This window comes from Notothenia rossii (genome assembly GCF_949606895.1).
Source record: "Notothenia rossii genome assembly, chromosome: 6".
Taxonomy (NCBI): domain Eukaryota; kingdom Metazoa; phylum Chordata; class Actinopteri; order Perciformes; family Nototheniidae; genus Notothenia; species Notothenia rossii.
Window position 1 is genome coordinate 15,424,594 of NC_136909.1, and position 24,482 is coordinate 15,449,075.

General features: G+C 42.8%; 1 protein-coding gene across 4 annotated transcripts in view; it reads right to left on the bottom strand.

Annotated features, from left to right (window-relative positions):
* arb2a (ARB2 cotranscriptional regulator A) overlaps window positions 1–24,482 on the bottom strand; it is a 150,864-nt gene that overhangs the window by 77,207 nt on the left and 49,175 nt on the right. For all 4 annotated transcript variants that reach the window (XM_079688080.1, XM_079688081.1, XM_079688082.1 and 1 more), the window contains exons 7-8: window positions 11,888–12,106; window positions 286–405 (exon numbers count right to left, since the gene is read on the bottom strand). In XM_079688080.1, the coding sequence (XP_079544206.1) occupies window positions 286–405; window positions 11,888–12,106 (339 nt within the window). The remainder of the gene's footprint in view (window positions 1–285; window positions 406–11,887; window positions 12,107–24,482) is intronic.

The following is a 24,482-nucleotide window of genomic DNA, read 5'->3' on the forward strand; positions in this document are numbered from 1 at the left end:
CTTTTTAATTATCATTCTACCATGTTTCAAACACTATTGCTGTACTCCTGGTCTCCCTGAGGTGATCACTGCTAGCGCTGCCTTGCATGTGTGTGTGCATTTAGTATAAGAGTTGACATTTTCAGTTTGATTGTATACTAGCATTACACATTTCAGTATAACAGTTGCACTTTGCAGATTTTCCCAAAACGATCATGTATGAGAGACTTGGTGCTGACATGAGTGCATTGTGTGTCTCTTTGTTGGTGGGATGTAGGAAGGATAAGCGGAAAACTAAACACTCACCAGCTCAACGAAAGACAGCCCCCCGTAGCTGTGGGCCATGATGAAGACATTCTTGGCTTTGGCTTGGGACACAAAGTGGTCCCACACATACAGCACGTGTTCCTCGGAGGAACTATTTTCCTGCAACACAAAAAGCACTTATGTTACATCCATGACAAAGAAGATTATGCAAATGTTAGGAGCTTGAAGGCTGATAATAAACTCAGTTGGGCAATTGCAAAACATACAAAATATGGGTCCATCTATTGAGAATGGAGCATCAAAAGAGTACTGAAAGTCTTTTGATTCAATGTTACAACATAAAAAGCTGCACAGTGGGACCAGCCTAAAAGAAAGGTATAAAAGAGAAACTAAAAAGTGCTGGTGGCCAGAGGGGATTGTATAAAGAGCCACACTTCAGTAGATCAATAAGTCTTGCATATTGCAAATGCCCTAAATGTAAAACTCAATAAGCTGGGTGACGTAACGTTTAAATCTTAATTTGTACCCGGTTGCTGAATCGATGGTCCATCTATACACCAGTAGAGGCATAATGGGAACACACCAGGGGAAGGTCAAAGGAAAAAACCACAGAGAGGAGATATACACGTGCAAAACGGTGCAGTTTTGCATCCACGCACACAGCCACAAATGAATACTCCTTTGGAGGTTTTCACACACACACACACACACACACACACACACACACACACACACACACACACACACACACACACACACACACACACACACACACACACACACACACACACACACACACACACACACACACACACACACACACACACACACACACACACACACACACACACACACACACACACACACACACACACACACACACACACACACACACACAACCAGAAGACATGTTTAATTAACCAGAGATGTCAGCGTTTATCCAGGGAAGAACAATAGCAAAAGTACAGGCGGTAAAAGGGCATCCATTAATGAACTTGTGACATTGATTTCTAGACTTTGATTTCCTATCAATCTGTCCGTTTCACAATAGAAATCAACAATGCATTCCCACAAGAGGTTAAACTACACATGGAGCTTTGTCGACTAGAAACACCTGTATGTTTAGACCATGCTGTTTTTAAGATGGCACAATATTGAATGCAAACACACCATACACACACATTCCTTTTAATTAGAGTGCAGATGTATATAAAAAATATCTCGAAATAAACAAACACATGGCCTATAGAGAATGGAGACTCATCTGCTAATTGAGCATCAAAATGGGACTCCAAGACAAATAATTAGAGATATGAGATAAAGGACAGCGAAGGTATCTTAAGAGACTCTCCTATTTGTTTCCATATATGTGTTAGCATTTTCAAAGTAAGAAATGTTAAAAAAGATAATTACTTTACCATTCACTCTCTTTAAGGTGGTAATTGAGGAGTTAATGTAGAACACTCTATATTAAGTATGGTTTAAACTTTTCGCTTAGAATAAAATTGGTGATTTGACGAGGTGTTTTTCACTTGCGCATAGCCGTGTGTATAAGATATGTATACATCATTTATATAAGTATTATGTGTGCAATGGTGTGTGTGTGTGTGTGTGTGTGTGTGTGTGTGTGTGTGTGTGTGTGTGTGTGTGTGTGTGTGTGTGTGTGTGTGTGTGTGTGCTTCCACTGTTTAATGATGTGCTGCAGTGGGTTTTTTGTTGCTGTGTTTGTCTAGAGGTAAATTAACCTGTCAGAGTGTTTGTGTTTACCGCTAGATTAGCATGAGAGGGTTGTAGTGTCAGCAACCACCTCATTCACAGAGTGTGATGCAAGACCAGGCAACTCAGCTCTGCCCTTCTGCCATCAGTGCTCTCTCTGTGTGTGTGTGTGTGTGTGTGTGTGTGTGTGTGTGTGTGTGTGTGTGTGTGTGTGTGTGTGTGTGTGTGTGTGTGTGTGTGTGTGTGTGTGTGTGTGTGTGTGTGTGTGTGTGTGTGTGTGTGTGTGTGTGTGTGTGTGTGTGTGTGTGTGTGTGTGTGTGTGTGTGTGTCCTCCTACATGCACGGAGGGGCCGGCTGGAGCAGAGTTGTCTGTCTGAAAGGCTGTGACATCAAAGTCCTTTGAAGTCTCCCTCCTCTCTCCTCCACCATGTCACCCTTCATCTGTGAAGCCCATTTCATTAGCCTCCCTCCCTCTCTTCTACCTCCACTGATGCCACCTGTTCTTCACACTCCTACATCACCTGCTTTGTCCACCTCTCCGCCCACCCTTTAGTGACAGTGCTCGACAAAGAGACATTAAGGAGGGATAAACTACTGTACATGTGCGCGTGAGTTCTGAGTGGTACATGATGTGTTGCTTCATCAACAATTCCAAAATTGCCGATATCAACTGATTGCAGGCAAAATGTGCCAAAGACCAATAACTGACAAAATTCATCAAATGAAAGATATTAAGACACATATTGTAGATTGACGTCTTCATGGTGGTTAATGAATCCCCCCATTCTCCTAACCTTACAACAATTATAATTCTTTGCCTACACTATAAGTGGCAGGCAACAGAGTGACTGACTACCTGGCACGGCAGTACAGTGAATTATCTAAACAGCATTTGCATATTGTTGCAATTATTTCCTGGGGTTAATTAGTTGCAGTGGAGCACACCGCCCTGCGAGACCGGCTTCCTGTCACCCGCTCTCCCACAGTTTCTTGGCTTATTTATTTATTTTCCACAGTTTCCCCACACTGTGTGTTTGTGTGAAATTGTCTGTTTATGTGTGCGTTTGTGGTGTGTACATCTGCCAGCTCTGTCATAATAGCGTCCCAACTGCACACCTGTTGCCAACATCCTTCAGCCATGACTGTCAAGGGACATTTGAGGGTGTGCTGTTTATGTGTGTATTTACCGAATATATAGTGATCCATATTGTCCCCTCAGAGAATATAAAATACAAATATGCGTCCTAGACAGTTTCAGGACCAGAAAGTCTCCAGATGGTGACAGCTAACTTTTATCAACAACAACAAAAAGTCAGAGAGAGTTAAAGGAAATAGTAGACAGAGAGGAACCCATACATATTATGGAAGGTATACAGTATATATCTAGAAGAATAAGGTTGACAGGCTGTCAGCTCTGGACTTGAAATTCATCAACATGTCACACACACACAGTGACACAGATATACATACAGTATACATACAGTATTTGCTAACAGAACGTATGTGCCTCTAATTTCAGTCATCATCATTTCAAATGCAGACAGCACCCTAAAGTTGAATATATACAAAAAATATATAATTGTGGAATTCAAACTTGTCTTTTATCACACATTTATTTCTTTGGTTGGCAGAGGAACAAAACAAGCTGAAAAAAATACTGAATTCTGCTAATTCAACACAGAAATATATATCCCAACATTTTAAAATGAGTGGAACATTTTGTAAGCAGATGATTCAAACTGAAACCAGTGGTAAAAGTACTCATACTGCTGTTTTGTGTCAGAGTGTGAGCTTATAGAAATGAAAAAAAATAAAATAAAGACCATAGCCGAGAGGTGCTAATCTGAAGGTCTATGTCCAAAAACCATGAAGTTCATGTGACCATCTTGCGCAATGTTAAACACGTTTAAGACTAAAGCAACTGTAGCCGACCTCCCTGGAAATAGGAACAACAGACAGTTGACCAAAGATCGAAGCGAAGGATAGCTCAGATAAAAAAGATTCAAACACACACACACACACACACACACACACACACACACACACACACACACACACACACACACACACACACACACACACACACACACACACACACACACACACACACACACACACACACACACACACACACACACACACACACACACACACAACCAGTGTTATAACTTACGTCACTATTTAGACTGCTAGACAACTTGCTACATTGAGCAGGACTATCCACCCCACTTATGATCTGAGAGTCGTTCAAAAATGTTACACATTTGTTAAAAGTGTTTGCTCTGAAGTTGTCTATTTTCTAGAATTGGTTCATTTTAGCTGTTTCCATTGTTTACACAATAACAACTCACACACAGATGCAAACCCTCACACACACACTCTCTTGGTTCTTCAAAAGTTGTTCTGTCCAATACTTGCCCTGTGTTTATTCACTGTAATGAGAAGCAGGGATAGAAGAGCGGAGGAGAGGAGTGTGCTGCAGCCAGAATAACAGACCCAACGCCAACACAAACCCACTGTCCAACCAACACAGGAAACAATGAATCTAACAACACCAATGACAAACCAACCACTTCAGACCTCCCCGCACTTCTCTCTTCTGCTCCTCCTTCTCCCAAACCAAAACACATAGACCAGGAACACTTCTGAGGAAGCTGGAATTTAAAGTTGGGAGATGGTGAGCAGTATGGACCGGAAGGAATCTAGTGGATAAGAGCCATTATACTTTTTACACTCAGAAACTTTTCAGTGGGAGCCAAAAGTGTCAAAACAGTGTCACGGGATCCCTAAACAACTTCATTGGGTTTGGACTCTTTCACAGGGGTTCTTGGGTAGTCCTGGTTTCAATCTTGCAAAAACGTCAATGAGTATTTCAAGAGGTTAGAGTAATAGCTGAATAAAGTGAGAAGAATTCAAAACACCCACCGCACAACAATCATTTTTAAGAGTTCCTTTCCGTATAGAAAGAGAAATATACAAACTACTAAAAATACACCACACACACACATTCTGACAAACTGAATCTGTCATTCCCCTCCTGCTCTAAGGACACACACTGGGTAAACCCACCTGCAGCGCCAGTCATTCAACTCTTTAATCTGCCCTGATCAGCACAGAACAGGATTGTTTTCATTTGGCCTAATGATTAAATATTAAATAAGCAATGTACATAATTACATGTTTGGTGTAAGCAAAGAGGTTATTAGAGTAAAATAGTTGTTGTGTGTGTGCTTGCGTGCGTGCTTGCGTACATGTCTCTGTGCACACAATTAAAAAGTGGACCTCAACGACACCTGTTTGCAATTGCATTCTAATCAATGTCTGGGACGTGTACTCCTTCGCCATGTTTTTTTCCTTTTTTTCTTCTCCTCTCGTCTTTGTTTCTTTCTTTACTCTCTTATAGAGTCGACAGAGAGCTGAAGTTAGCTAGAAGCTGTCTGGGAGCTGATGGGTCTGCTAGAGTGGGGGAAAGGAAGGTATGGAGCAAATTAGTGGCAGAGATGGGAAAATAATGACTGTGGCATTGTGGGTAATTAGCAGGTATAGTACATATGGAGAGTTGGGAATATAATGATGTGAGAAAGAGACACGGAAAAGCTAGAACGAGGTGAAAAACGTGTGCAAGACTAACAAGGGGGGGAAGTGTGTGCGTTTTAGTGAGTGAGTGCGTGAGTGAGTGTGTGAGTGTGTGTGTGTGTGTGTGTGTGTGTGTGTGTGTGTGTGTGTGTGTGTGTGTGTGTGTGTGTGTGTGTGTGTGTGTGAGAGCGAGCGAGAAATTAATGTGTAGGTGTGTTATTCAATTGGGATATACAGTAAAAGAGAAAGTGAGTTAGGCAGAGGGAGAGGAAGCCAGAGCCAGAGCAAGGAGAAAAACTATAGCGGCCATGTGATCCTACGTGCATAATAGCCTGCTCAGACTGTATACAATGAAATAGCATGACCTTGGTGGGGTCAGTCTGCTCTGACAATATTTGCCAGGGCATTGTTTCAAATCAATAACTCATTAACAAAGTACAAAGGAAGTTGCTGTGGGTTTGTGGGATTCTTTATTAGAAAAGAGCGGCTGCGGGCCAGAAAGGTCATCGCTGTGACATCTGGGCTAGCCTTGCGCTGCCGCCCGGATTGTCAGGTGAAATTACTGCGAGCCATTAATTGACATAAGGCAAAGGAGAGCGGGCAGGCAGACAAGGCTTTGTTTGTTCCAGGATGACCCTAAGGTTCTTTTTTTTGTGTGTATGTGTGTGTGTGTCTGTCTTTATTCGGGTCAGCCTGTATCCACAACAGGGCTGTGTGGTGAGAGAGAAAGAGAAGAAGAGAAAGAGAGAGAGACCTCAGTGGGTGGGAAGGTGCGAGGGAGGGCAGGATGGATGTGTTTGATGGTTGACCTGACTAGAAGATTGGGATCAGGGATATGAGACAAGCTACACTGCTTCTGCCTTGAGCAAACACATAGGTATTTGTGTACACACATATGCTATGTACTACACATTTCCAGAAACGCTCAAGCAGGCTAACAACCAGAAAATCTAACAGACTCACTCCTCTTTTTAACTTAAAGTAGAACATTTACTCTTTAACTGAAGTTTAACACAACCTGCATGTAAAGCAGTTTGAATAAAGATTTAAACGTGCCATGTAGTTTCCCATGAAGCTTGTACTTTGGCCTCAAACGCATAAAGACAGATACACATACACACAGGTCAAACATTTATCTCTACCACACTTACACAGAAATACACACCCAAATACATAGATGGCATCTAGCCAATTTGTTCTCTGCAGCAAGCAGGTGAACCGCCCTCTGGCCCAGTAATTGACCTCTTCTCTGACCAAGTTCAGAGGTTAATCAAGTCCCTACCTGTCCTTGGATATGCTGAGCCTTACTTCTTGGCACGACCACAGGTCAAATGTCAAATAAACCCTGTCTGTATAATTGCTTGTGGGCCACAGACTGGGACAAAGGGGTGAAGGTGACAAAGAGCAAAAACCCAGTCCCATAGAGAACACTGTAGTGCCATGTAAAATACAATTACCAGCGTGTGTGCTTGTGTGTCCATGTCTTAATGTTTATAATCAAGTTTTGGTTTGTGTGTGTAAGTGTGTGTGTTTTAGTGAATCCTCAGGACGCTTTGTAGTACACTGCGAACATGGGGAAACAGGACATAATCTGCTAAACAAGGACAAGGAGCTCAGCTGGCCCCAGTGGACAGCTGCAGCTGGGAATAACAGGTCTTGGAGAGGCAAGGTCTAAATAATGGATGCTCCTTCCTTTAAGAAACACACTCTGTACAATCCACAATAGTAAAAATAAGTTTGGGACAGTACAAGACACACAGCACCAAGACACTGGAGACCATAATTCTCCAAGTAGCAAAATGAAAACTGTATAAGAAACAAAAACCAAACAAAAAACACAAAGAGAAAAAGTTGAAAAAAGAGAATCAAGCAATCTCCAAAGTGTGTCCCAAATGTAGGTTTCATTGTGATGTGATTTTGATAAGGATTTTAGAGAAAATAAGAGTTTTCATCTAAATCATTCAACTCACCAGTCTCAATCATACATATCTCTTATTCTAAGAGTTGCACTGAAGACAAGTACAGTATAGCGAAAATAAAAAAAGAAGGAATAGTGTCAATCGGCTACTTCAAAATGCTGTTGAGTGAGGGCCGCCCTGTCTATCTCTCTCTTTCTCTCTCTGAACAAGGTATAATACGAGATGCTAAAACGAAAAGCATAACAAAAACTGAAAAGTTAAAAGTATTCCAGTCATTTATAAAAAGAAGTGGTTCTTAAAGAACGGTGAAGCTCTGTTTTTTGTCCCCTTTGCTCTTTTTTCCCCCTTCTTCTTTCCAGGGCCTGCTGGCCTAATCCCAACCAGCCAGCCTTGGGTGAACTCTTTGGAAGCTTCTTAAGCCCATGAATGTGCCTTTTGTTCCTGCCATTCCTCCGCTTGGCTGACAGAAAATAGCTAACTGGATTACTGCTAAAATTCAGAGTAAAGTGAACTCCCAAACTTCTATATGGCAAAGAGAGCCGTCCCCCCCCTCACTATCCTCATCAGCATCCCTCCGATTAGACTTTCTATCCTTCCATCCCTCCCTCTGTCCTCCCTTTCTAACTGCCTCCTCCACCAACATCCCCCTAAACATGGCCCAGCGGTGTGTGATCTGGAGGAGAGGAGAGCAGAGGGATTAGATAAGGTTGAGAGGCTGCACACTATGAACCCAAGGCTAAAAAGTGAGAATCCTAAAAGCAGTTAAGAGCTTATTAATGTGTGTAAGGAAGCGTATTAATAAACTCAACTCCATCAGGGGCTGGAGGGTGTATGTATATGTGTGTTTTGTGTTTGTGTGTCAGTCAATATCTTAAAAAATAAAGTATGTGATGTAACTGTGTGACTATTACAGGTAAGTGAAGAGCGAGACAGCTAGTAATTGAAGTTTATGTTTTTTTCGATTTCAATATATAAAAATGGGTAAAATTATATATTTGAGTGTGTGTGTTTCTGAATGGCTGCATGCAGGTGGTCTACCAGCTCAGCAGGAGTTAGAGTGTGAGATGTAGTGAATAAAGAAAGGTTTATGTGTGTGTAAGTGTGTGTAAGTGTGTGTGTGTGTATGTGAGAGCCCATGTGTCTTGGGTGGTGCCCTGCTAAAGAGGTTTGATTTGATCCACCACCCACCCCGACGAACAGAAGTACACACACACACACACACACACACACACACACACACACACACACACACACACACACACACACACACACACACACACACACACACACACACACACACACACACACACACACACACACACACACACACACACACACACACACACACACACAAAAAGCTTTTTCCACCTCTTTTACTCTTTTGTCTGTCGGTATGTGTGTTCCTTTGCACAACTGCATGTGTGTTTTTTTGCTTGCGTGTATGAGTGTGTGTGTGTGTGCGCGCGTGACGGCTTACTCTGGGGGGGACAGCGGCCGAACACTGGAGAGTAAAGCAGTGCAGGAGGAGGCGTGGACGATAGAGGCGAGGTCATACACACAAACATCCTGCTGACTTCTGGGTCAAAGGTCAAAATTCAAGGGGCACCAACACAGCGCCAAACTGCTCACTCATTAATCTTTATCCCGAGTCTTGCAATCCCTGCATCTAAGGACAAGTATGTTTGGCTGGAAAATCTAAACCTTCTACATGACCCTTAGTTTTCTAGTTAATGAGGTTAATTTTGTATTATCCTGCGGCTCTGAATCATCTTTTTTTAGATCCATCTCTCAATATACCACAACACTGGATATTGCACTATGGACTGCTAGAGAAACAGTATGGATTGCTTAATCAATTTGACGGATTATATTTAACAAAAACTGGATTGAAATGACACAGAGCTGGTGTTTTATTCTCTTCCGTTATGATGTCTGCACTGACTTCCATCTCATGGAGTTCTGAAAAGCCAAGACTCTTACGGCCCCTACACACGGCGGCGTGCGTTGAAGCTTGCCGGCGGGCGTGTCTGAAGCTTGACCAACAACCAATCACATGAATCTCCCGCCCCGGACACACAAGCACGCGGTTTGATTGGCTAGGGATTGTACTGGCATATGATTCGATTGGCTGTCGCTTCCGTCGAAGCTTAAAAAGTAGAACATTGCTCTACTTTTGAAGCAAGCAACGCAAAGCCTTGCTCCCACAATGCAGTTCGGCAAAGCGTGACGTCACCCCATTCAAAGTGAATGGGCAGAAGCGTTGAAGCTTCAACGCACGCCGCCATGTGTAGGGGCCGTTAAACTGCTCAGCATTTCCGAGTCACTGCAGTCTCAAAAAGACAAGCCATTTCTGCATACCGCCCTTGTCTCAATGCATCTGACCCTGTCCAGCATGCATTATGCAGGCTTGGGGATAGCAAGCTGAGTCCAATATCCAGATGTGAATAATATTGCATGCTTCCTCGAAGGATAAGGGAACCTTGGTTGGGACTGTGTTAACGACTTTACACTGCGTGTTAAAGATTTAAAGCAAGAGGAAGGGAGTAAGAATAGAATATTTATAAATGTATATTATAAAAGGAGAAAAAATAAAACAATTTAATACATGGTTGGTCATTTTATTGTGGGTCTAACACATTGTAAATGATAAAACCAGCATATTCCCAGTGTGTACACACACACACACACACACACACACACACACACACACACACACACACACACACACACACACACACACACACACACACACACACACACACACACACACACACACACACACACACACACACACGGATGATTATAACTATTGTGTTTTGTATATTAATGCATAGCCTAAAATAAAAATATATATAAATAAGTGACAGTTGGTGCAAGTTATTCTGACTGAATTAATGTGAAATAAATGGCAGATTGTTTACCACACGTGTTATTTCAGCGAGTGTAAAGAAAAATCACAAGTCCCATGGCCATGACAGGGGAGACCAGCGTAGATGTATAGAAGTGTGATAGAGTAAGATAGAACTGATGCTAATTAACCCTTTTTAGATTGTGTGTAAAGGTACTGCCAGGGGGTGAGAAAAAAAAGGGGCTGAGTTGACAGTTCACACACCGCCCGCAAGTCCCACAGCAGACCTAAGTCTTTTCAGACACCAGAGACTGACGTATTACTCACTCACACTCTCTCACACAAACACGCAGAAGAACACACACACACACACACACACACACACACACACACACACACACACACACACACACACACACACACACACACACACACACACACACACACACACACACACACACACACACACACACACACACACATACACACACACACACACACACACACACACACTAACGCAAGACACAGAAAACCATCAGGACCATTTTTCTGTGAAGGAGGAAGGCTAACCATTTGTGCACACACTATTCAGAAAGTATACTGAATGAGAGCTTTTAATAAAACTGAAATTCTCTGGACGCCATTTAGGAGGCCAATTATGAATTGTATTGGCAATTGGGTAAAACAAAAATACATTTACGAAGAGGAGAACGCTGTTTTAATTTCTCATCACCTTGCCCATATTTATTTATGATTTATTCGAAGGGTTGCTTCCTTTGTTTGACCACAAGGTAAACTGGCCAAGCTAAGTGTGTGGTGTGTGTGTGTGTGTGTGTGTGTGTGTGTGTGTGTGTGTGTGTGTGTGTGTGTGTGTGTGTGTATGTGTGTGTGTGTGTGTGTGTGTGTGTGTGTGTGTGTGTGTGTGTGTGTGTGTGTGTGTGTGTGTGTGTGTGTGTGTGTGTGTGTGTGTGTGTGTGTGTGTGGTTTACAGGCAGTGTAGCATGATAAGAATGTTGCAGTGTGTTTGCAGAGTGTGTGTTAGGGAGATAATAATCCCAGCGGTTAACAGGAGTGAAGGGCCAGAGCTGCACTGACCAGCCCACCATCTGAGAGAGAAAAAGAGAGCGAGAGAGAGGAAGAGGGAGAGAGCGAGGTAGCCATGTGGTTAACACTTGCTGACTGAGAGGCGACTGGAGCACAGCCAACCTCTTCACACACAGGCTGACCACACAAGAGCCTCTCTTTCTCCCTCTGCCTCCCATCCTCCCTTCCATCCTCTCTTGTTACTTAACATTTCCTTCCCTGGTTTCCTCAGCGAGCCGCCTCCCACCCTCCTCCTCCCGGCACCTTCTTGGCACTTTTGTCTGCTGCAAACTTTTCCAAATTCCTCCCTCCCATTTTCTCACCTATGCCTCTATTCCTGCCTCCTCCCACGACCCTAACTGTCACTCTGTCCAAATCATGTCTGCTTTTGACGAACATCTATTCTTCTGTCCTTCCAAGCGGCTCTCACAACACTCCCCTCCTGCCTTTCTCTTTTCTTTCTCCCCTCTTTCAGTCTCTCCATTTCTCTACAACTTACCCGTATAGGGATCCGCTCAGTTTCTGTCTCCTTTTGTGGGTTACGATACTTCTCATAAAATTCTCTCTTCTTTTTGCCCTCTTTATCATCTTTGCGATCCCGTTTTTCTGCAGGTTCGTCAGAGGGTTCGGTAGGAGAGGGTAGGGGAGAGGACATGGCTGACTTCTCCAACTCCAGGTAGTTCTCGTTGGGATTGAGCACCATCACACCGTAGCCCTCCTAACAGATAAGAAACACACAAGTATGTGTATAAGAACCATGGCAACAGGATCATCCACATCATAATTGTTCATAATACTTGCTTTACAATGTAATACAAGATATATCTATTGATATAGAATAATATAACAAACCTCATTTATATAGGTGCTTAACATTAAAACAAATATGAACTAAACAGGTTGATAAGAAAAAATGCATTAAAAGAATAGCTGCAAATTGTCTACGGGGAAGAAGAACATATATACAACATATCTTCAGGTAAAGCGCATGGCAGATGGGAGTGTGTGTGTTTGTGCGGTGAGAGAGTCTGGACAAACAAGCACCCATAGAGATATTGTATTTTTTTCCAACCATAAAAGATGATATTAACTCTGTCAAACCTACTGAGGAAAGCTGGTGTAGCACCGCAAGAAAATCTGTCTTACGATGAAGCTCAGAAACGTTTCTACTCAGGCTAAATCTGATTGGTCTTAAGTTGTTTAAGAAAATCTTGGTAGTGGGTATCTATGAGCAAATAATACCGTCACCGTGAGAGGACTAGGGAAATGATGAAAATCCAGACGGAACAAAATGGCAGAGAAAGAGACAGAGGAGAGAGTGTCACTGCAGGGACAAGCCTGAGAAGTAACCGGGGGATTGAAATTCAGCGCCGGTGGTTTCAGTCGGTGAGTAGCATTTAGTGACTCCAAAGGCCATGTGTCACTTAATATCAAACACAATCGATCCCACCATCACTCAAAGAGTTAGCTGCAATTGAATAAGTATCTGTGTATGAGCATGTTATTGTGTGTAAAGGACGTCAGACAGCACTGCAGATAAAAGGTGTAGAAATATTTACAAAAGCCAAAAAAACATTTGAATTAATATTACAAATATTTGTTTTACTACACTTCAAAATGGCAACAAAAAAATGAAGAATCAGAGGGAAATGTAAAAGAAAAGGAACCCAAGTGGTTATAATAAGAACAAATTACAGAGGGTAAATGTATTGTGAAGAAAAGGAAGTTTTCTGGTAGCCTTTGGTGACTTCTTCAACTTTGAAGCAATTTTAATTAACTGTTTATTATCCCAAGTACTCTGAAACTAAAGCAGGAAATGGATGGATTCCTGTTTCACTTTGGTTGTGCTTAACACACACAACCCCCATTGTGACACATGCACACACCCCAAGACTCAAATGTATTGGTAAACGACTGTGCAAACACGCACACACACACACACACACACACACACACACACACACACACACACACACACACAGGAGTATGAAAGACAGCAGTGCTGACAAAAAGACCTTTAGGAGGAGTTGTGAGAGGGAGTTTGCTTCCTCTGCAAATCTTCATCACACACACACACACACACACACACACACACACACACACACACACACACACACACACACACACACACACACACACACACACACACACACACACACACACACACACACACACACACACACACACACACACACACACAGTCTTCTCAAGACGGCACATCTCTTCTTGCTTGATAAGTGTTAACACATTGTGCTTGTCTTCCGTTGACGCAGCTTGAGTGTGTGTCCCTCCTGTGCCCATCGACATCAAACCTGCCACACACCCCTTCCCTTAGCACCTGCCGTGTGTTGACAACGGCAAAATGACACTTTCTCGCTTATTCAGATTATAAAATTAGTTTGATTCTCACTCCCTTTCAAATTCAGACAAGGCTCTCGATAGGCATATTTGTAATGTAAAAGGTGTTATAAATATAAAGAGTATTGACTTAAGAAAACATTTGAAGTGTGAGGAATATTGGACGTGATCATATTGCTAATTACTTTTATTTTAAGTACATCTTTAAAATAAATTGTTTTGCTATTACATCAGCTTTTACTTTATTCAAAACATGTATTTTGAAATTCTAATTTGAAAAAATGTCCTGCTGCATAATGGCATCTGCATGATGATGGAGTAAAGTTTGAATTTTACTTCAAGGCACAGCAAGTCTAATGGTAATTTGGCAAGTGATTTATGACTTCAAAAACGACATGTCCCACATTATAGTTTGTATGCTAATTCTAGGTAGATGATGTTTCTTCTAACTTGGATTTGTATTAGTCTGTGTGCCTATGCATGTTCAGAAGAAAAAGTGAAACTTGGAGAGGTATGGAAGAGAAACTATTAGGGAGACTTAATATTGCCTGCAGATATCACATAGACATTTGCACACAAATATAAAAACCCAGACAGATGGATCGCTGGATGAAAAAGAAATAGGAGTGGGTGAGCAGAGGAGAGAGCAGAGGAGACAGAGAAAGAACAAAAAGTGAAAGCAGAGAAGGGAGTTATAGATAGATAGATAAAATGATAGGACTAAGATTGATAGAGAAGGAAGGAGAGACAGAGAGATGGAGTCTCACCAGATCCACACCAGCTTTGTGCCACTGCCCACTGGTGGCAGCCTGATAAAATAACTGACATGGCCAGTTCAGCTTACGGCAGCAGCATTATAAGAACCACAAATATTTTTAAATCAATACATTATTACATTTAATACTGATGAGTGAAATGTATCTATAAAAATACTAAGTAATGACACATTGAAAACCACTCTCCATTGCCAACATATTTTCCAAACAAAGGAGGAAATAATGACAGAAAAAAATCAAAAGCCTTGCATTTCACCACCATCACATCACTGTGTGCATTTCTTCTTTCCCCTAATCCTGGTTCAGAAGGCCAAAAGTTAACCGTTTAGCAACACTGGCCCACGTGTTCTGATGCTAACCCTGAGTGGCCTACAACCATGTTTAGTCTTCAGGGCTCTTATCCTAACTGGTCAATAACCCTTCGTGGCCCTAAGCATACTTTTGGTAACCTCAAGTGGCCCGGTTCGTAGCCTTTAGCGTCCTTATGCTAACCCTGAGTGGCCTATAGCCTATGGCCTTTCCTTTGGAGAGGCTAACACACCTAACCCAGCTAACAGTGCTAACCCTTTCAGCTGTCCAGTCACCCAGAAGGACATTGCTGTAAAGGCAACCAGTGTTGTCGGCGTACTTAGTCTGGAGGAGCAGGGCCTACGTCGGAAACCATCATTTATTTGAACATTGAGAGGTCTGTGTTGGTGTCAGCATAACACTGTGTTCCCTGTCCAGACACTTCCTGCTCTTATTCTTCTCTCCATCAACGCTATTTACAACAAAGAGTCGAGGAACTAAGCAAAGCAACAAAAAATGAAATTTGCTTTGACATTTTTTTCCCACAATTTCACCTTATTTTTATATAATTGTCTTTTTAAAATGTGATTCCAATAAATACAAATTAATATAAATGTATACTGTCATTGTCTATTTGTATATTAGAAACCTTTCTACAAAAACAATTATATTTAGAAGGAAAATATATATTAAATTCAAATTAAACAGCACTTTGTGAATGTTTATCCCGATCCCCACAGAACTCATTTCTCCCACAGAGCTTATCATCATCATTCTAGTCTTTACGCTGTTTTTTGACAGCCAAATCTCTCCATACATCTTGCAATACACCCTTGTAGAGTTAGGTCATATGGCCTTTGTGTTTCTTGCTATCTGTCAAGTCGCTCCCACATACATACACACAGACACACACACGGGATACACCTGCTCAATCTGATCTTTGTGTTGTGATGTGCTGTCAAAGTGTGAATCTAACACAAATGCACACTGCAAACCTCGGGTCACCCAGCTTTTTATACAACTAAATCTCTCTCTCACACATTGCTCACATTGGGTCACGTTGCCTTTGTCCTATACACACACACACACACCGTCTCAAATTAAATATACACACACACAGTTCTCTAGCGTTGGATCAGTCTTTCTGCAGCAGTATGCAGGCTAAGTCTCTTCCCATGCCCTGTGTGTGCCCCTGTGCCACCATCACACTGAGCCCCTGCCCTGGGGCCAGCGGTCAAGAGGGTCGCCCCGACCCCTCTAAGGGGGGGCACCCCGACCCCCATCACCCCGATCTGGACGATCCTTAGCACTCCTTTGTGGGCCTGTCCCACACCAGATAGCACAACAAAGGCTGCGGCTGCTAAGGAAACCAGGGCTTGTCTCATCATGGTGATGAAACCCTTCCTCCGTCTCCCCACACGCAGCATTATGAAGCTCTTTAAAACATCAATTATCCTCGCTATCTGCAAGGTATTGAGACAAAATATATATTAAAAAACACAAAATATGAAGCTGCAATATTCTGTGAAAATCATGACTATTTGTGATTTATGATAACGGTGTCTGAGCCATACCGCGCCATCTTAACAATATTGTCAATACTCTTCTTTGATGACAATGATGCACCCCCCTTCATGGTCAAATTAGATGCCGCTTGTCCACTAGAACTTTGATGGTAACAGACCATTATTTTCCCTTCCAGTCGCATTATTTGAAAAGAAAGCAGATACCGTGTGTATGTCTGTGTGTGTGTCCACATGTTAGTGAGTGCACACGACCAAGAGAGAGTAAATAAGATGTCCCTTTAAGACAGCAGCACCTCTATTTCTCTAGTGGCGTTGTAATGAAATGAAATGTGTCTAATGTGCGGGAGCGGGGAGAGAGGCGGCCGGAGTGAGAGGGTGTTTCATCTGTGCGTGTGGAGCTCAGCGAAGCTTTGATGTGAGAGCTCTCATGTAGTGAGCAGGGCTTTGGGCACAGGGAAAAGGACAGCACTTGACAGGTACAAAGCATGGCTGATAGCGGTCACGGGTGCATGCAGTGAGGAAAGTGGATGGTATGGTTGTGTGAATTTAGGGTTGTATGTGAATAGGAGCAAATAAATGCTCGGGTGTATTTATGTATCCACGCGCTTGTATCCTACATGTTGAGATTCAAAGTGCAATAGGTTTCTTTTCAAATTGGATCACGAGCATCTTACTTTATTGGTTTCTTTTCGGGCTGCTGTTAAGATCGAGGCAAACGGCGCTCCCTTTTCTCAATAGCCTTCGCTCCACTTCCTTGATTCAGCAATACGCAGCTCCGGATTCGCTGCTCAGGCTTGACTGACAAGGGGGAAAGGGTCACCCTGCCTGGCATACCCAATAAGATGAGGAGGAGGAGGGGAGGGGTGTCTGGAGGCTACAGTCTGGTTTGAGATCTGTACGAGGCACAATGGCCGACGGAGATGAAAAAACAAGTTATAGAAAATAAGCGAGAGCAAAGAACTGGCGTCACAATTTCAGTTACTTGTGGCTCAAGCAATATGAAATACAAATACACAACTCTTTACAGGGAGGAAGAACATATACAAAACAATATGCTCCTCTATAAATAAGTATGAAGGATCTGAGAGGATAGGTAAATACTGTTATAACAAGTGTACTCTCAATCTCCCTCAGTGTCGGGGCCACCCTGCCCTTTTCTGTCGACGTCTCTATGTGAGATTTCTTTGCATGCGGGGCCTCTTTATCCATCCGATCCCCCTCTTTTCTTTCTCTCTCTTTCTTTCCCACTCCCCCTCTCCCTGAAACCGAGATACCACACAGATCGCACAGTAATGTCAGATTAAGTCACGGTACCCCCTTTCTCATTTCAACACAGCACCAGTCTGCGACCCCCCATACCCAACCAAACACACAGCTATGTTTCTCTGAGAACAGAAGAGTAGAGTACTTACTGTACCACTGGGGCTATGAAAAGACATGTGTGGATCTTAGGTGATGGGAGAAAGGATGAGACAGGGTTGTCATCAGCCTGTCACCACAAAATCAATCATCCTCTTGATAACTAGCGATACCCAGGGGGCCATGCAAGTACTTGCAAAGAAGACCTAAATGTTACTAAATACAATCTTCCAGTATTGTTAAACAGTTTGTATAGAAAATAAGTACAATATTCGCATTGCATACATAAGGTAGGAGAGCTAAACTTGCTCTTTTTTTTCCTCTGCTTAACCCCACATGCATGTATGTTCAAGCAATCAATTGAGCAGCTAACACAAATGTTTACATAGGAAAAGTAAGACAAACCGGAGCTTCATCTCCCCATTTGCCCTCCGAGTTCATTTTAAACAAATAGCCCACTGCATGAGTTTCTCCTCTAATAAAGAGCACACATTTAATTAAGTTGCTCTAAATTCAACTTTCACTTCAAGTTCAAAGACTTCATACGGTGTTCGCTTCCACTAATAGTCACACACTAATTTGGTCAAAGTAAATAAGACTCTGTGGTAATGATTATCCTTTTCTTGATCTTAATGAGCACAAATAGTTTAGGTCAGAATAAGAGGCTAACCTTTTGAGCTAGTCAAGTAGTTGTGTCTGTAATACGCAGCAGAGTTTTTAACCTTGGCATGAAAGTCTGGGCTCATTTGGATATTGTTTATATGTGGAGCTGAATATTTATAAATGAGTTCAAAGTGGAGCAGTGGGGTGGAGGAAGTGAAGAGAATAACACAGCTTCAGATCCCTGATGCCTCAGCTTCTTTTCATGCTCGCATTTACATTTCTTTCTCTCTGTTTCACTTTCTATTTCTCTCTCTTCCTGTCTCCCTCCTCCCGACCCGTCTATTTTCAGAACCTTATTGAAAGGATAGACGGAAAGACACTCACACAGACACTGTTGAGTAACTCACTCAGTGCAATGCAAAAGCCAGTTTATGCCTCAATTATTTACTATACTCGACGTCTTTGAATCTGTGATTTTGTTTAGCCACTATCCATGCTTAACGGTTGATCAAGCGCTCGAGTGTCTGGACTGACATCGTCACATAAACACAAACACACACATACTGACACACACAAAGTTTGAAGGCCTGCTTCATCTGCTCTCAGCACGACTCCCACAGAGGGAGGTGCAGGGTTGGGGCTGGGGGTTGTTAGATTGGGGGTGGATGTAGCATTAATCACCGTCCAGGTGGAAATTGTCAGAGATATCGATTGTGCAAGTAAATGTTACACAAGTCATTTGTCTTCTTTCTTTTTTTTTACAGAAGACCAGCATGTCTTTCGCAAAGATGGGACTGTGAATGTAAACTCAGCATCACATATGAGCTCAGATCAGCCTCATAGACAGTAAGCAGACAGACATACATTACATTATCAAACATTGATTATATCTTTCTATTTTAAAAATCAAGTAACACAACTGGGATATTATAATGAACCATGTTCCAGCTAGCAGTGTTGCCTGAGCAGATGATCAAATCACTAGCATAATAAATTAACAACATTTCCAATATACTTTAATATTAGAGTATCAAACAAATGCCAAAGAGCAAAGGAAATACAGTAAGCAGGAAGAGTCCTGAGCCCACAGAGGGAAAGCTATGGGGAAATAAATACAGGAGGCTTATTCTGATGCCGTTAGCATTTTGATTTATATATTCTATATTGTCTCCCCTAAGCATACACATGTATTTTTAATGAGGGCACAGAGAGATATAGATCATGGAATGATAGGTGCCTCCCTACCCTCCTGCCTAACTATTTAATGTATAAATCAGGGAGAGAGGTGAGCTGAGAGGCGGAGGCAGAGAAGCTACAAAAAGAGGAAAGGAGGGAGGTGTGGATGCATCCCAGGAGCAAACCTGTCCTGAAGGCCACTAATAAGTGTGCACGGAAGGAAGGAGAAAAGGCAAAGTCTGAGTTCAATAGGCTTAGGAAGGAAGGAATACAATGCAAAATTAAGATAATGATTTTGAAAAAGATGGGAGAAGGAAGCCTTTGGCAGCTATTTAAAATCTAATTCTTCAACAAGATAACATAAAACTAAGTATCTGACCTGAATGAAATATCCATCTCTGTTGATGATCATAACGATGAAACCAAAATGTGAGTGTGCCTTTCAGTTCAGCTGGAGAAAATATTAAACCACTGACGAATGTTTCAACTTTACCATCTGGACAGGTAGTTAGTGCGTTAACATACATGAACACACGCGGGGGGTGCGAGACGCATGGCCATATGTACAGACTGAGCCGGTCGGGGTCAATGGTAGGATACAACTAAACATTGTAGACACAGGAACACAAGTATGCATGCATTTTCAGAGATAAAGGCAAATACCCATCACATGGCAAGTAAAGTCTATTTGTGGCATTATATAGCTAATGCCAATTCATGTAATGTGTGACCCAATAGATCATTAAGAGAGCAAGGTATTTTTTAGCTCCAAATGGAGATTTTGACTGCTCAGTTGACAAATGTGCAGGTGTGCTGCGCTGGGTGTAATTTACCAGTAAACGGCACTGTGTTGGTGAATAATGAGACCATGCTGTTTTGCCCAGGGTATTAATCTTACTGAACATCACAGGACCCGTATGACCTCCATGGGTCAAGGGTCAAAGAGAAATCCCTTCACCCCTGCCCTGTTATTGTGACCTAGGAGGGAGCGCCACAGAGATAACTGGTGGTCCTGCTGATGTCGCTGACTGTTGCTATGTGAAGTGTGCGTATGTATTTGAGCGATATTTCATGTTAAGTGTGACCTTTCATGCAATGAAATTTGCTATCCTATATGTGTAAAATATTAATTTCTCCTCCCACACTGGAAAAGTGGAACAGGCTGCAATCATGCAACAGGCAATAAATCAGAAGGCAACATTATTAGCACACGGACACACAACCGCAATGACACACACACACACACACACACACACACACACACACACTCCAACAGTCCAAGAGTCTGACCTCTCTCTAAGTGGCGCTGCACCACAGGTCCATGAGTCAGGGGAGGTCGCCACAGCCAATCACAAGCTGCGTTTGACGTGTGAAGGGTAAACACTATGGCTGCTCTGTCCTGACATTTACTCTGCTTATTTTCACAGGATGTAACCTAGAAAAGAGGTGGCAGAGAATATAGTGTATCAGTGTGTGTATGCATGTATGTCTGTGCGTTCCTGCACATTTTCCATAGTGTCATTACCACATGGCTGGGATTATGCTTCACAGCACACACATGGAGCTACGCATGTATGTTGGAATCCCCTTCATCCTCTCACCATACGGCCAAATACACGTGCAAAAATCCATGCTGTGGCAACGAAGGAAACCATGCATGGAGCAATAGACATTTTCCTATTAACCCGATGTAGCCTTCAAAAACGGTTGAAAAGCAATTTACCATGGAAAGCGGCTGTAAAACACATCCTCTCTCGCTCACACACACAGACTAACTCCCACATCCCGACTGCCACCACAATCCTCACTAGAAGCTCTTTCAAATCCACAACTTTTTTTAAGACCACCTGTTGTCTATTATTTTTACATACTGCTTTTCTCATAAATCATAACACTCTGTAATTAATCAAGCTGTCAAAACAGGGACCGGAGGTCACCTGGAGGGGTCGGAGGTGGATGCAGGGCCGATGGAGGTCAGGGTCACACCGCATTCCTCATTATCAAGTTGGGATGGGAGAGGGGCCGGGCAAACAAAAGCGAAAGCAGATGGAGGAGGGGGGGTAGGCACAGATGAAAAAGAGAGCTACAGAGACAGAGAGAGAGGGAGAAGGAGGAATTGACAAAGAAAAGTAAAAGAAGCTGTCAGCTGCCTTCAGATGAAGACAGGGGAGGCCATTCTGAGAAGGGAGACATCACATAAAGAGGTGGGAAAAAAAGAAAAAGGAAAAAGACAGGCATGAGAAAAACAAAAGAAATCTACAAAATGTTTCTACAGTATAGACTTGGAATTGGCTGCAGAGGAGAAAGAGAAGAGAAAGAGGTAGGGTGTTGCTTTTCGATGGGAAAATAGGGAATCAGCTGTGGAAGTATGATTGTTATCTTGTTCTCTCTCCCCGTGTTTGTGCATGTGTGCATGTGTGTATGTGTGTATGTGTGTGTGCGAGTGCGTGTGTGTGTGTGTGTGTGTGTGTGTGTGTGTGTGTGTGTGTGTGTGTGTGTGTGTGTGTGTGTGTGTGTGTGTGTGTGTGTGTGTGTGTGATGAGGCAGACTGATATCTTTCTCAGATGAGCGTGTATCAGTGTCTCAGTGGGTTAAGAGCCAGTTCAGAGACAGGACCACGGGCCTGGAGTGGCATGTCACCGACTCCACAATACACACTGCTGATTAGATCACACTGATTAGACTGGCACACACACGGAACCACACACACACGAAAACATGCCCGCAGACAGACAGAGAAGCTAAGCGAATGCAAAGTCTATTCTCAAGTTATTTATTTGTCCATCAATATTTGGCAAGTTGTCTCGTTTGTTAAATTACAGACAATGAAAAACAGAAATGAACATTATCATATTAGGTTAACAATAGGTTAATGCTTTATCAAGTCTGTGTAAATGTGGCTCACTTTGTAATATAAATGATGGCATGTGTGGCAAAATGTGATGACAATGAAGTTAAGTGAATTATCTTGTCTTTTTGAGTGTGAATATATTATGTGAAGTTATGAGTGCACAATCAAACAAGATGAAAAAATAAACACACAAACAAAGCAGCTAAATGCTCGGTAGGGGGAAGAAAGGCCGGGACAGTCTCCGGAGTAACGGAGAGAGGAAAAGTTTTTTTTTTAAAAAGAACAATTTAAAAAAGTGCAAATGCCGCGGAACTCCTCGCGTTGTGTTGGCGTCCCCCCTCCCCTGTGTGGAGCATGAATTCTCAGGCGTGGCTCGCTCTATCAAAAACATCACTCTTGAATGAGGCGCCGACCATTGCGCAAAATTAGCTGTCACCCTTTCCTCAAAATCTTTGTTAATCTTGTTTCCAGTGTTTGCGGATTTATCAGCACATGCATCAATGTCAGCTCCTTGGTTACTGAGCCGCACTACTTGGGAGAAGATATAATTAAAAATGTTTGGGGCGTGGGGGGCGGGAGGGGAGGGCTGCTGAAGGAACGGGAGTGTTAGGAAAGACGGGGTGGGGGGGGGGGGGGTGTCTGGGAGGAGGAAGGTGAAGTCTTCCTCTCATCTCGTAGTTTCCCCTGGGAGCCTGTGGAACACAGAGCCAGTGATAACAGACAAACGGGATGGGCCGCGCCTCTCTTCCTCTGCATGCTCACTTTCCGGTATCACTCGGGTCAGCGTGTGCTGCTATCTCTTTAATGACGCTAGCTCCATTGATCGGGCTGTGTTCGGGAAACTGGTTTCATTGTTAACAGCCACTTGACACAGAGGAAAACAACAGCCGCATGCATCCATCTAGTGATATAACTGCCTTATCAACATTGTGATGCAAAACTAACCAATCAAGAGGCGTTCAGACAGGGGTTTCATGGCTGGGAGGAAGTACAAGCAGAAAGACAATCATTCAGTATATGACATGCAAGGACATGATAGAGCCACTGTAAGCAAACAAAAAAGCCAAAGATCCATTAACAGCATATTTAGTGCAACTGGAATTCTGTGATTCTTTAAGAATCCGTTTGCGTGTTCACTGACTTAAACAAAAACACTTTGACATCTGGAAGGGCGGTGATGAATTACACTATGCCACCACAGCTTGATCCTTAAAATGTTTCCAGCACATCTCTTATTAACATGTGGCTTTAAAAAAAAAAAAAACTTGCCCATCCAGCTCGCATCAAGGGACAAGTTAGTGATGCATTAGACATTCAGCATCCAAGTCTCCTCGCTATACTCACAGATGATAAACACAGACCTGGCACACATATAGGCATTTATACAAAACCACACACCCCTCTGGGAGTGCGGTTGTGATGCAGAGACATCTCGGAGGTCTGTGCCATGGTACCAGCAGGTTTCAGGGCTCTGCGGACAGAACTCTGGCCACAGACATGACAGCTCAGGACAAGGCTCAGGAGGATGACAGACACATGTTTAAAACATAGCGCATAAATGCAAACCCCTTATGAGATGACACCTACCATAGTGGCCCTCTGTCTTTCTCCCTAAAGATTGGGGTGTCAACGAATGTGACAACAGTGCACCCTCATGTGTGAATATCTAATATAGAAATTGGGGGAAAAGACCACAAGACAAAATGTGAGTGTGTGAATCTACTCACACATAAGGGTGTTTACATCTTAGTTTGCATGTGGTTGGAAAATAGTTAAATGCAGGATTTTCAGATAGGCAATAGGTATGACATTTTGCGGATTTTTCCCACATCATGTTGACAGCTGGAATAATGGTCCTGACAAAAATTCACAGGTCTAAGAGAACACGGTTGTCCCATGGATGGGGCGTTTCTCCTCCATGTGTATTGGAGGTAAAAAGTAGGGTGGCCAAGGATTAACCATGCACGATACGACATATTTTATCAATGCGCAGATATTCTCTTCTTCTGTCCTCCTCCGGCTCTTTTTCCTCCCTCCTTTTCTCTTCCATCCAGACCTTTAAGTGCGGTCTGGCAGGTTTGGCCGGGAGGTCGCGTATTCCCCCTCTTCATTAGTGAGAAAATGGACTCTGGTAAACGCTTGTTAAAGCCCTTACCT